A 16,820-nucleotide genomic window follows, 5' to 3' on the forward strand; every position below is an offset into this window, starting at 1 on the left:
TACACATGGTCAGCCCTACAGATAAGAGGTGTATCGGCCACTTTTACTCCCTAAAAATAGGCAAATGCTCCCCAAAAATAAAAATGGGTAGTAAAAATACTCCCAACAAAAAATGGCAAACTCACAGGTAAGACCTTGTGCCACTGCTTTCAACCAAACAATGTCATGGAAATATTTGGACCAGTAGTGCATGAAGTACCACAGGAATTAACTGCTGTTATTACTGCATGATTGGAAGAAGTAAAGATGTATGTTTTGATGTACATGTATAAATAGGTGCAATGACATAATTACAAAAACATTTCAGTTTTCCAGTTAAAACAAATTTTAACTTGCTTATACAATACTTCCTTTGGGAAATGGACTTACAATTTTACTCCCAAAAAATAGTTTTACTCTCAACTTTTAAAAATAGGGAGTAAAATATTTCCTCTTCAAAATCGTATTTGGAGCACTGGGTACTGCTATAGTCATGCATTCCCCCTCTAAGGTCCCAGGTAGAGGCAGAGACCATGGGGAGGTGGGCATGGGTGGTAGTATTAATTGTTGACTATTGTTGCCGAAGTACAACCATTGTTGCCACTGATCAGCCATGGCCTGGTGTGTTTCCATTTCCATGGTGTCTTTATTTCCACATACATAAAATATTTTAATGCAGGTTACAATTAAGTGACAGGTTGTGCTGCTAGGCTAGAGCATATGGCTTTCATGCCCTTCCAGTAGGGCGGGCATGGCCTCTAACAGCCCACGAGTCCGAGCCAAGGCAGGCCCGAACGCAGCGAGGGCCTCAGCTCGGGCTGTGGGCCTTTAAAGGCCATGTCCACCCGACTGCCAGGGCATGAAAGCCATTCGCAGCCCAGGGTTCGTCCGGGGTGCAAATGGTTTTCACAATTGTTCATCGGGAGATCCGCAATGTTTGCGCAGCTGATATACCGATGAAATAATAATAAATAAAGATGGCCAGCGCTATATGGAAAATGGACTAACTCCCTTTTCAATGTCTGAGGCGTCGGCCAGATGGTAGGAGCGCCAGGAACGGAGCGCCATGCTCTGTTCCTGCAGGTAAGTGGAGGGGGTTGGGAGGGGAATCCATCATTTTGCAGAGTGGGGGGGTGCAGGGGGAATAGGGAGAGGCTCCCTTTCGCATCCCTGCATTTAAATAAAAAATAAAAAGGTGCCACCCGGAGAAGGGTCTCGGGTGGCTGGGAAAGCGGGCAGGGATTTTGTATTCTCGCACCGCTGTTCAAGTCACCTGACTGACTGAGTGCCCTTCCCCGGGTACAAATGAGGAGAACAGCACTTGGAAGGCTAAGCAGGGGATGGTCATAGAGACCAGCTAACACACAGCTGATTAAACCTCTTTTGCAGCATAGAGCACACGTTTGGAGCCAGGGACAGAATGGGCAGAGTCCAAGAGAGGTTAGAAACACAGCCCAGCAGGGTCAAAGGGCCACCTGTAAGACAAGGTAAAATCTCCAACATTAAGATCCAGGGCACAGAATGGGACGAGCCCAAATGAAAAACCCAATCTGAGGCAAGACACCTGCGATGAAGAAGGTGAAAACATGTATTTCAGAAGAGCGTTAAAATATACCATTCAAGAGATTCATTCTGGGAAGCTCGAGTGTCTATACTAGCGCCTCTCGTTCGAGACATATATGGACTACGTAATGTCCTGCCATCTTTTAAACTCATGAGAGGAAAAGTGACAGAAATGTTACAGATGGTGTTAAGAACGCGCCAACTCTAGAAGATAGTTCGAGGGTTTTTATGTTTAGATGATAAAGGGGTTCCCTAAGGACCATCACTCTCTCTCTTGTCTATTGCATATTGTTCACTCTCTCGCCCAGGCATCCCTTATTTCCAGGCTTGTCACTAGAGATCGGTAACCCCTACTATCTAAGAAGCTTTCTGTCTGGTGGTGATAGCTGTGAGGAGTCAGGAATGCAACACGGACATGGTTAGCCATGGTTTTTGCTATAGACTTTTATTAAAACAAAAGGGGTTGGGAAAAGGCTTCTCTGACCCTTTTCTAAGGAATTTCCCTACCTAAATCAAAACTACGGATCCGTTTCTGTCAGGATGTCAACATCAAAGCTGTCCTTGTGTCCAAAAGTTCTACCCTGAGCCTCACACTATAAACTAAACAAAAAGGCGACAAGGAAAATGTCTTTAAACTTTGATGTCTTTTGAAAAAGTGTTCATAAAAACAATATAAGTAGTTCCAACTGAAAAGTTTTTTAGGTATAAATAATCCTTGTTCCAGAGGGTGACTCCCTACCCCTGGATTCCTCCCTATCACAAACAGTTCTTTATACACCAATTCCTTGTGGTTTGGTTGGCCCACAGTGGCACTGTTCCTCACTCACAGTTCTACATCCTTGTTTAGGACCTCTTGGTTCCACACATTTGCAAATTACCCGGTATATTCTTCTGTGGGACTTCTTGTATTTTCACTCTTATGGCTGCCTGGTATCCTTTCCAGCCAGGACTACTTATGTTCATGAACTTGTCTTTGCCTGGTTACTTTCCTGTCAGGACATCCCATCTTCATGCTCTTGAAATGGCCTTGTATACTTTTCTACCAGGACTTCTTGAATGTATCCACTTCCACAATTGAACATCCACTTTGTTGAACAGTATATCCTTTTGATATACCATTCGCTTCTGTGCTTCCATGTATTTGCATTCCTTGCACTCGCATACTGGTGAGAGCTTTTGTTTCAATTCACTTCGCCTTTTTACAAATAGTCTCTCTGTTTTCTCTTGTTCTTTAAGTCTGTTTTACTATTAATTGCATTTGGCATGCCTGCCGATAAGCCCGGGGGCCCCACAATCCTTGGATTGACTCACCGGCTCTTGTTTGCGTTCTCAGGCTCTTGCACAGTCATTCAGTGAAGGTACTCTTCCTGTCTTCCCTTTGTGACTGCGTCCTCAGCATCTTTCCAATTCCCACGGCTTCCCTTCAGCACACCGGTTTCGTATTGGGCTCTCGCAGGTAAGGGTCTGCTTTCTGCAGTCGGCGGACGCCCAGGAGTCTTTTCCGCTCTCCGAGTGTCCCCTTCTCGCAGGGTTTCCCTCCTTCTTCTGCCTTCAGCCGTGTGACTCAGCCATACCTGTTCACAATCTCAAACCTCGCAGAGGGGCGAACTGTTCTTTCTCCAACAGCAGCAGCCTCTGAAACTGAGCTGCTGGTCTACATTTCCCAGGCATAGGTGTTTTCAGCAAACAGCTAGAACGCTTGTTGGGCTGAAAGCCTCTTTCACTCTGCACTGCTATTCCCCTCTTCCTCATCCCAGTATTCAGAAGATTCTGGGACAAGGAGTCCATTATTGATGTTTGATAACAAAAAGAGTTTGGATAATCACTTTCAACATGCCTGGATGGTAAAGCAGTTCTGGGTGATAAAGCGATAGAACCGATAAAGGCATAATCATTACTTCCACATGGTAGACCAAAGTTGGGAGTTTGGTTTGTATGATTTGATGAAGAATCTTTTCTATTCTTCCACGGGGGAGTTGTAGAGGTATGGCAATAGACCATGAGGGTATTTGGTATGAGAGGATTATCTTCAAGGGCAAATGGAGGATACCATGTCTCTTCCAATGAATCCATGACATCTCCCGGGGGTTGTCTCCTCCCATGTGATCCTCCCTCATATAGGCAACCCCAGGATCCGAATCGGATAGCGGCTGCCATCCCCTGGCCACATGGGAGGAGGTCACCTCCGGGTATCAGTGATGACGCCATTGGATTCATCACATAGATTAAAGGCAAATATCTTCTCTGTACAAAAACCCTCTGGGAAAAATAAAAGTGGTACCTGATCTCAATTCCCCATTGTAATATAAAATGCAGTGTTCTGTCTTCCAGACACCCAGGCCTCACTTAGTCTTTTCTTTCCATGCCCTGATGTTATTCTCCCTACAGCTGTTACTCTCACTTTAAACCTCCTACTCTCCTTCTTACTACTCCCCCCACTGACTCTTCACTCTCCGTCGCACTTCCTTTTCTATCCCTCTGAAGTTTTCTCTCCACTACCTACCTTCGCCCTCCGATTTTACTCTCACTGTCTCCCCCTCTCCATACTACTACTACTAATCCCCCTCCTGTCTAAATCTACCACTTTCCCCTTCCTGCACTACTACTCTCCCTTCTTCACACTATTACTACTCTCCTCTTTCCACACTGCTAATCTCACTCTACCCACACCTTCTTCTACAGTCACCCTCCACTCACTTCCCCATTCATTTCATTCACTTCCTACTCTCTCTGTATTAATCTCCCTCACCTTGCATGCCCACACAAACCCAAGTGCCACTTTCTCCCACCATCCACTACCTCACCTTGCAAGTTCCTTCAGCAATTATTCTCCATTCTCCTCTGATGCGTTCTTCCTCCGCCTGGTTTCTTGGTCCTCCTTCTCCTCCTCTCTTGACCTCACCCGAATAACCCACCCTTTCCTGCTTCCTCTCCTGCCTTTTATCCTCTCCCTTCACTCTCCATTTGCTCTTTCGCTCAGCTGGTTCCCCAGTCCACCCCCTTGCTGTCCCTTCCCTTTGGGGGGTGTTAGCTAAGAAAACACTCCTTTTTCATACAACGGTCCTCCGGCCTCACGCAATGGCGATCAGCAGCGTTCAATGTCCCAGTTCGCGTGAAGGCTTTCCTTTCCGGCCCTGGATTTGTGTTACATAGTGGCTTGGCTTGTTCAGGCTGCTGCTCAGTTTGCTCTGTTTCCTGATTGCTCTTCTCTACCTCTCTTTGGTCCGGTTGTTCGCTGGCTCTCCACCACTGGGGCTGCTGCTATTGGAAGTCCTAAGGAACAAAGAGAAAGACGCTGTTCAGAAATGTGCAGTGCAGGTATGGGGTTATCGACAGTGGTACTCTGTTCATGCTTGCAGACACATGACAAAGGGACAGGGTCTGGGGCCCTCCCAGCTCCCACATCCCACCTCTGTGGCTGGACTGGCTATGGGAAAGTGTATACTAGAAATAAGACTTTGTTGAGTAGATGGGTAAGACATTTGGTGGTAGCAACTATTGAATCAATACAAGTAAATAACAGAAACAGAATTATATATTGACAATTTGCATTATGGTTGCAGTTATGACGACATACTTCCATTTCATTGACAGAATGAAAAGTACTATCAAGGCATCCGAGCAGCTGTGCAAAGAGTGAAGGAAAGAGGAGAGCGAGCTATTGTCCTGGACATTGGCACAGGCACTGGGCTCTTGTCCATGATGGCTCTCACTGCCGGGGCTGACTACTGTTATGCCATTGAGGTGAGTACTTGGCATTGGGTGCAACATTGTAATTTTGGAGAGACCAAAGTGCATTATGCTGAAAATATTTCTGGAAGTCCGGAAGGCTCAATGTATGTTTCTCATTTGGGGCAGAACTTGTGTGCTCCCTCTCAAAAGCCTTCAAACTAGGAACACTTTTGTTCATATGATTTTTATGTTCTTGCTTTTCATACCTCACTCGGGGAAAATGGATAGCTTGGGTTAATGATGGAAGGGTTACTTCAGTCTCGCCAGTAGTCTGTGCAAATGCTGAAAGAGAAGTAGCAATCACATACTAGTCTAGATTTAAAGCCCTCAGAACAGCAACCACATGGCCTTCTGTGTGTCTGATTGTGAATGTTAACTTTTTTTTTCAAATTAGTATGCTGTTCACGTATTGTACAACTAGACGGACGTCCTAATATTAATAGAGTAAATGTGAGTCATTTCTTGTGCTAAAACAAGTACATCGAGTGATACTTAACGTGCTGTACTCCTAGCTTACTTCTGTTCTATTTAGAATTATGGTGGGCAGACACTTGCAGTACTAACTATAGTACTTACCCACCTTCGTGTTTGCAGTATCCGCCTGATCGCACGGGGACCAATTTCATTGGTGACGGTGCGCAGTACTAATACCTTTAACATGAACTATTGTGTTCTTTGATATTTTGTTGTTAGTTATATAATCCATGGTAATATTTGTTTCCCATTCGTCCCTCCCTGAGACTTTCCCATATATAGAAGCAGAAACTGAAAAATCACTGGAGAAGTAACCAAGAGGCAAAGTTCTCAAGAGTGTGTCTGGAAGGGTAGAGAAAGGCGTCTGCTAGAACCACCTTCGATATGTAATTTAACGCTATTTAAGTTCTTAAGGAACTTAGAGTGGTGAGCTTGTAACAATGTTCTCCACCCCAACTCAAATTTTTCAGAGGAAGACCGTAGCAAATGGGTTAATGGTGGCCACCTTTAGAGCATTGCGAAATTGTAGGATGGAAAACATTTTTAATGTGCAACACCCAAAAAGAATCTTAAAGTGCTTCATCTCCCAAACTAAAGTTTTTCGATTGGCCTTTTGGAAGTTTTTCTTGGATCCTGTAGAGTTGCAGATTTCACCTTGTTCATATTTGTGTGGCTTTGTTGCTTAATCGGTTGTTTACATTAACAACTTTGCTTAATGAGTCTTATGGGATTTTGTACTCTGTAATTGTTTGAGGGGACTTCTATTTCTATTGATTGTTAAATAAGATCAATACATAATACACTTTTCACTGGCCGCATTCCCATTGGGATTTTAGTATCTTTTGTGTTTCTTTTCCTTAACAGTTAGTGGGGAGCTCAGGCAGGGTCATATTGAACGCCAGTGGTAACCTGTGAACCAAAACCCTTTCAGTGGGCTATTTGTCTCTGTCATAACTAGTGTCCCTTTTTCTTTGATACTGAGTGGGCATGGTGTCGCACTTGAGAACCACCATTTTGGAACACAATAAAGGCCACATTCAAACCCTTTTGTTACAAACTCTAGCACAATTACCCCCTAACAAATATATATTGGTGGCTTCCAGAATGAAACTGTGAAAATGTAATCCACCTGCTGGTCTTACTTCCACCATCCTACATTCCCGTTCACAAGTTTTGTAACCACAATTAAACTTGTGAAGGGTAATATAGCCCCCATCTCCAGGCACTAAATGATGCCGAACAGTCTTATAATTTATTTGCAATGGAGTCAGAATTGTTGTTCATCTATTTTTGTGTCTGTATTCTTGTCATGTTTAGGTTTTTAAACCAATGGCTGATGTTGCAAAGAAGATTGTCGAGAAAAATGGCTTCAGTGATCAAATTAAAATAATCAACAAACACTCCACAGAGGTCACAGTGGGGTCAGGTACGTCCATGAATACTTGGATTGCCTTACAATGGCCCTCTGTGCCCACACAAGAAGAAAAGAAAATACTGAGATTCTTGTACTACATCTGATATAATGTTTTTACTTTTTGTTCCTATTAGAGTTAGAGTACAGCAAATAACTCTTGCATTATATATTGACGAACATATTGTCTTTGTCCTGTGTAGATGGGTGGTCTGGGTAAGAGGGGTGAGAAAACAGAAGAATGATGGCACTTCTCTTCAGTCTTTAATACAAAACCGCATTAATTATTATTCACAGAGGAAAATATACTTCCGATCATTAATTTTCTTGTTTGAACAAGTGCAATGATATGATATAATATGATATGATGTGGCATTTATAACGCGCCTATACACAAGTGTTTGAAGATGCGAAGAGGCAAGGGAGGGGACCAAAGGGAGGACGGACAACGATCCTACTAGGCCAGGTGTCATTCAGATTGCGCAAGTGCGTGGGAAGGGGTCAGGGACAGTGCAATACATTCGAATAATAATAACAATAAGTAAAGGGACGGCCAGCATGTAGCAAGTGCATGGGTAAGTGCAGACATCAGGTGTCAAGAGCTGGAAGGACTTTAGAGGTACAGAAACAGTCCCCAAGTGCAGGGGTTGCCAGGTGGGCAGTGCAGATGTGTCACGCTTGGCGGGGGAGGGACCTGTGCCCGGGATCAGAGGGTGTCCAGGTAGCCAGTGCAGTTCCGGTTACAGCCAGGAGGTCAGCAGAGGAGAGGAGAAAAAGCAGAAGCAAAGAGAAAGGTTTTGAGGTGCTTCCGGAACCGCAGATGGTTCTCCTCAAGTTTAAGGGTTTAAGGGAGGCACGGAGGCATGGTGGCTGTTCCAGAAGGCGGCACCAGCCGAAGAAAGAGATCTACCACCAACTCGTTGCTTGGAGAAGCAACTGACCCTGAGGGAGTTGGAGGCGGATGAGCGAAGAGCTCGAGAAGGAAGATATTTGGGAAGAGAGAATTGAAGGTATTGAGGCCCCAGAAGGCCTTGTGGACGATGCAAAGGGTTTTGAACTTAATCCCCGCAGCCACTGGGAGCCAGTGCAGAGATTTCAGTCCTGGAGAGATACGATCCCTGGGCTTGAGGCCAAGGACAAGTCTCGCAGTCCTGTTCTGGATAAGCCTTGCTTTATTGCACCATGAAAAGGGTGGCTGGTTTCTGTGTAAATAATGCATATACAAACTGTACAGTGTGCGTAAGTTAAAAAACAACAGAGGTTCTCTTTGTATCATCCCATTACTTATAGAAGGCAACTGAAATGAAAGTAATAGTTCAATCAATCCTTATTCTAGCGACTGAAAAGAGTTATGCAACAGAACAGGCATCGAGCAGTATCCCTTCATCAGGTAGTCAGCCAGAGTAGCCCCTCGTGTTTGGGCGATTAGGGGGGCAGTACTATAGTGTGTGGAATCTGCAGGGAATCAAGTGATTTAAAATAAAAGGGCACTGCTCTGCCCCAGATTCTACAATGCTGGGCCCAATACGTAATGAAGGGGCCAGCAAACCACCCTACTGGGAAGGTAAAAACAGTTCTAGTACCAACATGCCATTCAAAACAAAATTATAGTGACTGCTAAAGCCACCAGAGAGTGGCAATTCAACAATCATTTTAAGTTTTTCTGTCAATAATAAATAAGGAAACAATAGTGGTGGCGAAAAGAATAATAAAGAGAGGGGGGAATTGATCAATGTATGGGACCATCAATCAAAATTATATCACCAAATTTCTTCCATGTTGCCCTTTATTTAAAGCAAACATGAACAATCATAACATTTAAAACAGAATGCAGAAAAAGAACAAAGGAACCAACACCAAACAAACCAACAGACATGCAAGGAGCATTTTCACAACACACCTCTTTATGAACAAGCATTCAACATACTTTGGCCAAAGGGAGCTCAAAATGAGATACATGGAGGAGGCGCAAACCCTTCCTAACAATATATGAAGACTATAGTCTGTCTTCATACCACACAGAGACAACATTTTGAGATGATGTACCCATTTTGTTTTGCCTCAATAATCTATCAGTATTGCCACCTCTAAGAAGGAGACCAACGTTTTGAATGTCAAAGAATCGCATGTATTTGGCATAAGACCAATTTTACCTCCTTTGAATGTATCGCTATTGGATAAGTATGGTTTGCTTTTTTTTGCAAAATATGGTGTTAAGCAGAGCAATAGGAATTTAACACCATTTCCTAATCACCAAAAACATTGCTAGCATTTGCCACAAGGTTATGGGGCTTGACCCTGTTAGAGGGAATGGGAACCCTACCTAACCCAGGGTAGGCTCTCTAGCAAGACACATTCCAGAGCTGGTTCTACCCCAGAGTCGGGGGTGGGGGAGTTTGTAAAAGTGTTACCACTGCATGTTGCTCCATCCCTCCCAGCCTCTTGACTGGCCAGGGTTATTTTCTTTTAGTTCCAGGTCCACAGACTCCGGTGTACAGTTTGTCAGTGGCTGAGAACACCTTGAAAGGAAACTGATTTGCCGAACGTGAGTCCCACTCTCCATTCACCATCCAGACTTCCGCCACGAGCACCAACTTCGGGGGGCTACAGGAAGGAAATGCACACAATGGCCACCTACAAGATAGCGCCACAGAAACCCCACAGACTCTTGCAAGCAGAAAGGGGAGGGCCAAGTGTGGTTTTTCAAACATTGGGCCAAAATAACCCACTCCATACGAAGACCGAGAAATAGATTGGCCCGAGCATTCAGTTTCTGGTAGGGACGAATGGGAAGGGGAGGAGGAGGCTGTGAGGCGGAAAAACGCAGGCATAACAAGCCTGTGCTCACAAACTGAGGTGGTAGGGATTTGTGTGAGGTCAGGAGGAGAACTGGTGCATCGAGAGACATGGCGAAGGACGGAATCTGGAGTGGGTTGCTGAACACTTGTTGGAGATTGTGTAAAAGAGTGCAGGTGATTGATTGCGTGTGACGGAGAGTTGTACCAAGCTTAAGAAGAGAATGGAGTGGTGGTTGTGAGAGTGAACATTGAAATGAGTAAATGAGTAGTAGTAGAAATTGAGAGGGGGGGCTGGGGGGGGAGGGGGTGAGAGAGAGAGAGAGAGAGAGAGAGAGAGAGAGAGAAAAAGAGAAAAAGAGAGAGAGAGAAAAAGAGAAAAAAAGAAAAAGAAAAATTACCTCAACGGAGTATTACTTTTGTCTGGCATCATCAGAGTAGGTTACTCTCTTACTAAATCCCTGAGGTAGTAAGATAGAGAAGGCTACCTCGGCCCTCATCGGAAGTGCAGTCTAGAGATAGTGATCTGGGTTATTACCGGCTGTGAAGTAGGGAGGCCTAGGATAGGTTAGAGGGAGCCCACAGGAGGTTGAGCAGTACACCAGGGGCTTTCCTTACTCTGATTTTCCTGCCATTCATGGTCTGTCAAGCTGTGAAATCCAACAATAAATTATCTATATTACCTAATCGAATCTTGGACTCTTGAAGCCATCTGTGCTCCGTTATAATGCCGGAATGCCAGGCATGTATTATCAGACCACTGTGCTGAGTCATGTGGCTTGTGTTGTAGATTATGAAAGAAAAGCATAAAGCTGGGAATGGAAATGCACAGAGGGAGTGAAAATACTCCCAACATAACATAGGAAACAGACACATAAAACCTGCTACCACTGCTGTCAACCAAACAGCTCCATGGATATGTCTGGACCAGTAGTGCATGTAGTGCCGTAGGAATACACTGCCGTTATTACTGCCTGATTGGAAGAAGTAGAGATGTATCTTTTGATGTACATGTATAAATAGGTGAAATTAAATAATTACAAAAACATTTCAGTTTTCCAGTTAAAACAAATGTAACTCGCTTATAAAATACTCCCTTTGGGAAATGGACTTCCATTTCTACTCCAAAAAATTTGTTTTACTCCCAACCTTAAAAAATAGGGTGTAAAATACTCCCACTTCAAAATCGTATCTGGAGCACTGGGTACTGCTATGCATGCCTCCTCCAAGGTCCCAGGCAGAGACAGAGACCATGGGGAGGTGGACCTGGGTGGTAGTGTTAATGGTCGACTATTGTTGTCGAAGTACAAACATTGTTGGCACTGATCAGCCATGGCCTGGTGGTGGCCGCTGATGATTGATAATAGCCGACAGTGGTATGGATATGGTGACCCAGGTTTGTCGTCCACAGTCGACAATAAATTTGTTATGGCTTACCATAATCTGGTCTGGCAGTTGTTGACCATGGTTATCCATGGTCAGTTTTGGTTGGTGTTGTTAGACTATGCTTAACCATGTAGAATGATGGTTGACCATTCTTTAGCTATGGTCAGCCATGGTTGGCAACAACCCACTGTGCTTGAGGATGATTGACCATGGTTGACAATGGAGCTGGATAGAGTGCTTGTCCACTGCATAATCCTAAAAATGTATGCCAATATGAATAGTAAAAAAGGCCTTAAAAAGGCTGCTAACCAAGACACAAATGTGTGCAGCCAAATTACACTCAGGATCTTAATCTGCCTCTGGTATGCTAAGCCTATTCTCTACAGATCTATACCATGTGGCTAAGTTGGTCCTCTTCCTTTTGTCGCTGACCACGGAGGGGGGTCCGCTGCCCAATATAGCATGCATATCAGAGCTTAGTAGCTTGAGTGCCAAGCTTCCTGAAGGTGATACAAGAGGGCAGCAGCAGTGTCCCAGTCCCTCTTCTGATCCATGCCCCGATACGCTCTGCTACTTAAGTAATCATATTTCATTTTCCTCCATACCATCAAAAATGGTAAATTTGTTAGATCTTTGCATTACTGTCCTCTTCCTGCTTCTCCCCTTCCCCACATTTTGCCCTGTTTTGCTTTCTTCTTCCTCCACAGACTGGGTCAGGGTACAATACACCATGGGCATGGTATCAGCCACAGCACCATAAGACCACTACACTGTTAACATAAACTATTAATGACGTCATGCCACTGCATGACTTTCGAGGTGAACAATATTTTAAGGACTACATAAGGATTGAAGAAGAGATGAAGCCTGAAGCCCAACCTAGCAGCCTTAGCAATCAGAATAATCTTCATGTGGGAGGTGTGCAACAACAACTATTACTCTAAGCTGTGGGACTTAAATACCCCAATGTTATTGATCAGCAGAGAGTAGAAGCCCCATATGTGAGTGGACGACCAGGAGAGAAAAACTGTGGACAGACAGGAGGCCCTTGCGGACCATCCGACTAGCATCATAACATCTGATTGAATTATGTAGGAGTTGGAATCAAAGAAAAACTGCTTGATGGAGAAGGACAAACAATGCAGACACGCTCCTCTTAACCGGAGAAGAAACAACTTGGTTCCAGAGCTTACCTGATGAATGGAGAATAACTACGGAAAGAGGCATGAGTGTTTTAACATGGATTTGCTAAATCAGCACTTGGGTGAAGATTTAAGAAGCCCACCCTATTATGGTGAACAGGGAAGACGCTGAGAGATTAGCTAACCTAATCAACTTAAGGTAGAGCGGCAAGGCTTAGTCTCTGGAGGAGTGTGAGAGTGGTATAGGGCTACAATAGGTTCACACAGAGCAACACCAATCATTTCAGTTACAGTTAATTATAAAAATACAATAGTTGATTAGGCCTTTAAAATACACCCTAAGGATATAAGCTCTTTAGTCAAATATTGTCACACAAACCCTTATAAAACAGATATTTACAATCACCATTATGATAAATAGAATAGCAGTTGATTCAATGACCAGTGAAACATAGGTGCAATAGAAAGAGAACTTTAGGATACTCCTAGAAGAGTTTCCCTAGCTCTTAAAGTCCAACCCTAAGATTGTTTGGGGTGTTGTGTCCACAGGTCATCGGTTCCAAAGTAGATACTTTTCAGGTAGCTTTATGAAGAGATTGGCATTGCCAGGGATTAATAAGAGTCAAAACATTAAAGTAAGTTAAGTACAATCACTCAATCCCAGTCCTTGTGATAGTCCTAGGAAGGGATCTTTGACCAGGCCTACACTGACCAAAGGCACGAAAGAGTGATTTAGGGACATGGCTTTATGCCCATGTAATCCTATGGCGAACAGGGGGGAAACGAACAGGTATGTAAACTTACCCCCCTGCTTCCGAATCTTCCAGAGACCACTGCTGGTGTTCAGGAATCTGTTAGGGACACAATCCTCTCTGCTTGGTCCCGTCAAGTAAGGCCCAGTGTCGCGGGAGCAGAGGTCACCTTTGGCATCAGGAGTTGGTTTCAGTCATTTCCAGTGCACAGGAATGTGTTCCAGACAGCTACCGGTAGAAAACCCAAACGAGAAAAGATGAAGACTTCTGTGGGACACACAACCTATGGACACCTCACAGGATTGAATGAGTGCCACAACAGGAGTTACCATGGTCAGGAGGCGATAAACTATGTTCAGATGAACACAGGAGAGGGCCCAGCGCATGCAGGAGCCGTGTCTTATTCTAGAAGATGCAGATCTTCCAAGTTCCACGAATGTACTCGGAACAGCGACAGCTGCAGCGAGGTTTCCCAGTAGGGGGCTGATCAGTCCACTGGTTGGTCCAGGGACACTTCCGAATGAACGGATCCTTGAGCAGAGGTCGAGACTTGCAGTTCTAGGGTTTGAAGCACGTACAAGGGCCTTCTTGATATAGGAAGAGGAGCAGGGCTTCACCTGGACAGCACTAGAGTCAATGCTGGTCAGCCGCAGAGGACATCTTCGGGTCGTAAGTGGGCTGCTCTTCTTCATGGGGGACCTGGCTGCAATGATGATCTGTTGATTAGCTGCAGGAGCCCTCCTTTTATCCAAGATTTGGTCTGGGAGCATGTCCCAGCCCCCGAATGGTGAAGATCTGCACTGTTCAAACAGGCAGTGGCTATCCACTCATGCATAGCCACTGGCCACAACATCTGCCCAACAACAGACATTCAGGAACCAGGGATGTGGATTGGGACTAGACAGTCCCAGCCTCTTCTCTGGCCACACACAGTTACCGACCCATAGCCCGCAAAACCAGAGCTTTCACCGGGAAAGGGATTTCCATATAAGGCATTTTCTGACCTAAGAAGTGTAGGGGAGGCATAGTATAACAAGCAGAGACTGACACAATGGGTACAATTTGTAAAACTTTTATTTAAATGGTTGGGATTTGAACACTCCTATTCTGCCATATAACTAAGATGGGAGTAGTCTTGACCATCAAATAAGAAATAATACTGTCCTAGTGGAGTCTGTCAAATCAAAAGGGCTATGCTAACAAAAACCTAATGCCTGCACTATCTCTTGTACAAAAAGCATGAAAAGGAAAAATGTTTACAAAAGGAAAATTCAGTGTTCAAATGATAATGTGGTTGAACAAACTCTCCTCCCCACGTGGCCTCAGAGTAAGGCGATCCTTGTCGGCAGGATGACACACTCTGGCTCGGTTTTCAGCGCAATATATATAGTTCAAAAAGCCATGGATTGAGGCCCGACTGGCCTTCCACGCTCTAAGACTTTCTCTTTCTTCCAAAATAATGTATTATCCAAAACGTTCCCAAAAGATCCCCCTCTGCTGGGCTCAGACCTTTCACTACACAGTTCTTTTAGATCTACCTCTGTCGGGTTCAGATCTCCTACGATAAAGTTTGATGCAAGTTGCAAGGGGGGGCTCCCTTCCCCAAGCTTAAATTACTTCAGGTCTCCCTCTGTGGGGCTCAGACCATTCACAATAATTTTCAACACAAACTTCGGGTCTCCCTTTGTCGGGCTCCGACCCCTTTCCGATGTCGAAGACTTTCAAATGTGTGTGACTTATTTGTCAGACCACTCCAGGACCACTTCGACTCAAAGTTCACTGTGTTACTTTCACTCTTCCCTTTCTAGGAGTTAATCTTTTTCCTTTTACTTTTACTGTTCATTCGATTTCTCGCTTTAAACAAAGTACCTTTCACAGAGACTTTCGAGTGGGTTACTTCTTTTCACCGGACCACTCCGTTACTTACTATCGCTGATTTCCCAGTTCTGTACATCAAAGTTCATTCACAGGCCTGCCTTTTGTCGCGTCTCATCCACACACGTGCAGCCTTCACTTGTGATATGTTGCTATTTCATTCACTTTAACACACAGCAGTCTCTCAGGTCACTTGCAAGTCACCAGCTGTGTGTGTTTCTTTCTTGTTTGTGTTTTCCGATTTTCGAGTCAAGGTTAGTACCACAAGCTTGAACTCTCCTCCCCAACTCTGCCGATCACCCGGAGGGTCACTGGCATCCATGAAACATAATGCAATCTTCACTTGTGGGATCTGGCCTTCTCCACACGTCTTTCGCAGCCTGTTGGAGGCAACGACCTCCAATAGGGAAGTGTTGGGGTTTTCCGCCCGCTGCTCTCATCCTTTAGTCTGTTGCTCCAGTAGGTGTGTCTTCGTCCCGCAAGTTCGACTCGTTCTCGTTTTCCGCCTTGCTCACAGTGTCTTTCCTTTCTGCCTTTTATTCATGTGAGGAGAGCTCATTGGTATCAGGTGTATGCACTTAGGGTTAAGTGCCTGACTTTGCCTGACCCGAATAGCATGACATGGCTAGTACGATGTATGCAAGTCAGCATTGTTCTTCTCAGTCATCCTCTTCCTCGGCCAGTGTTTGTGTAAAAAGGGGTTTAGGGGAGTTGGGATCTCGGAGCATCCTAAAACATAGGATGGGTTCGATAAACAAAATTACGGTCAATACCACGTCTCGCCATCGGCTATCTCACTTCAACTCCCCGAAGACCCCTCACCGAGGTGATCCTCCCGCACTGGTCCACCCCCAGGAACTGGATCCAAAAGCGATGGCTGTGTTCTGGCCAACTAGATGTCAGGTCCCTGAGGACTAGCGGGTGAGATACCCTTTGGTTTCTCACAGAAGACAGGAAGAAGACCAAAGTACAATGTGGCCAAAGAACAAGCGAAAGATCTTATGGCAAGGCCATCTGTGAGGAGGTAAAAGAGGCAATGGAGATAAAAGACAGCCCCATTCTAACTTTCAGACCCAGCACCCAAAATGTTACATCAGCAGGACAGAACAAAACTACATGTCCCATAAACCACCACGGGAAATGGAGACCAGGTGGGGAAAAGATAAAATGAACAAAGGGAAGCGGTATAGATACAGCCCTGTCATTTGGTACAGTGACAGATGCTCCCATAGCAGTACAGGTTGGGATGGACAAACCGTGCATGAAGCAGGGTGGAGGCATGAAGGCAAGCTGGCTGCAGGTGTGGGACAAACAGTGCATGGAGCAGGGTGGAGGAGTGAAGGCAAACTGGCTGCAGGTGTGGGAAGTGGGCAGGAAAGACGGGTGGAAGCTGAGAGGAGGGGAGGAGCAAAGTATGAGTTAAAAGAAGCCCTGGGAAACTCATCAGGTGTCTCTCATTACAGCAGCTGCCCTGGCCGGAGACCACAGAGAAGCGGGAGGAATCCCCAGGTGATGTACACTGGGCGTACTAGGAGGCTGAAGGCTCGGCACCGCGGAGATCCTTATCAAGAGGCAGACCCTCCGCCAGGAGAGGCTCGAACAGCGGCAGCGCCGGGAACACTACTGAAGCGTATTCACTCACAAGGAAAGTCTGGCCGTAAACCATTTTCAAAAGACAGTGTTTCAGTGGGTTTGCCCTCTCTGTTTGTTT

General features: G+C 45.1%; 1 protein-coding gene across 2 annotated transcripts in view; it reads left to right on the forward strand.

Moving 5' to 3' along the window:
• Positions 1–16,820, forward strand: part of PRMT7 (protein arginine methyltransferase 7) — a 936,033-nt gene that overhangs the window by 88,132 nt on the left and 831,081 nt on the right. For both annotated transcript variants that reach the window (XM_069653680.1, XM_069653690.1), the window contains exons 4-5: positions 5,137–5,286; positions 7,066–7,174. In XM_069653680.1, the coding sequence (XP_069509781.1) occupies positions 5,137–5,286; positions 7,066–7,174 (259 nt within the window). The remainder of the gene's footprint in view (positions 1–5,136; positions 5,287–7,065; positions 7,175–16,820) is intronic.

The sequence above is a fragment of the Ambystoma mexicanum genome, chromosome 1p, assembly GCF_040938575.1.
Source record: "Ambystoma mexicanum isolate Mex_15411 chromosome 1p, UKY_AmexF1_1, whole genome shotgun sequence".
Classification (NCBI taxonomy): domain Eukaryota; kingdom Metazoa; phylum Chordata; class Amphibia; order Caudata; family Ambystomatidae; genus Ambystoma; species Ambystoma mexicanum.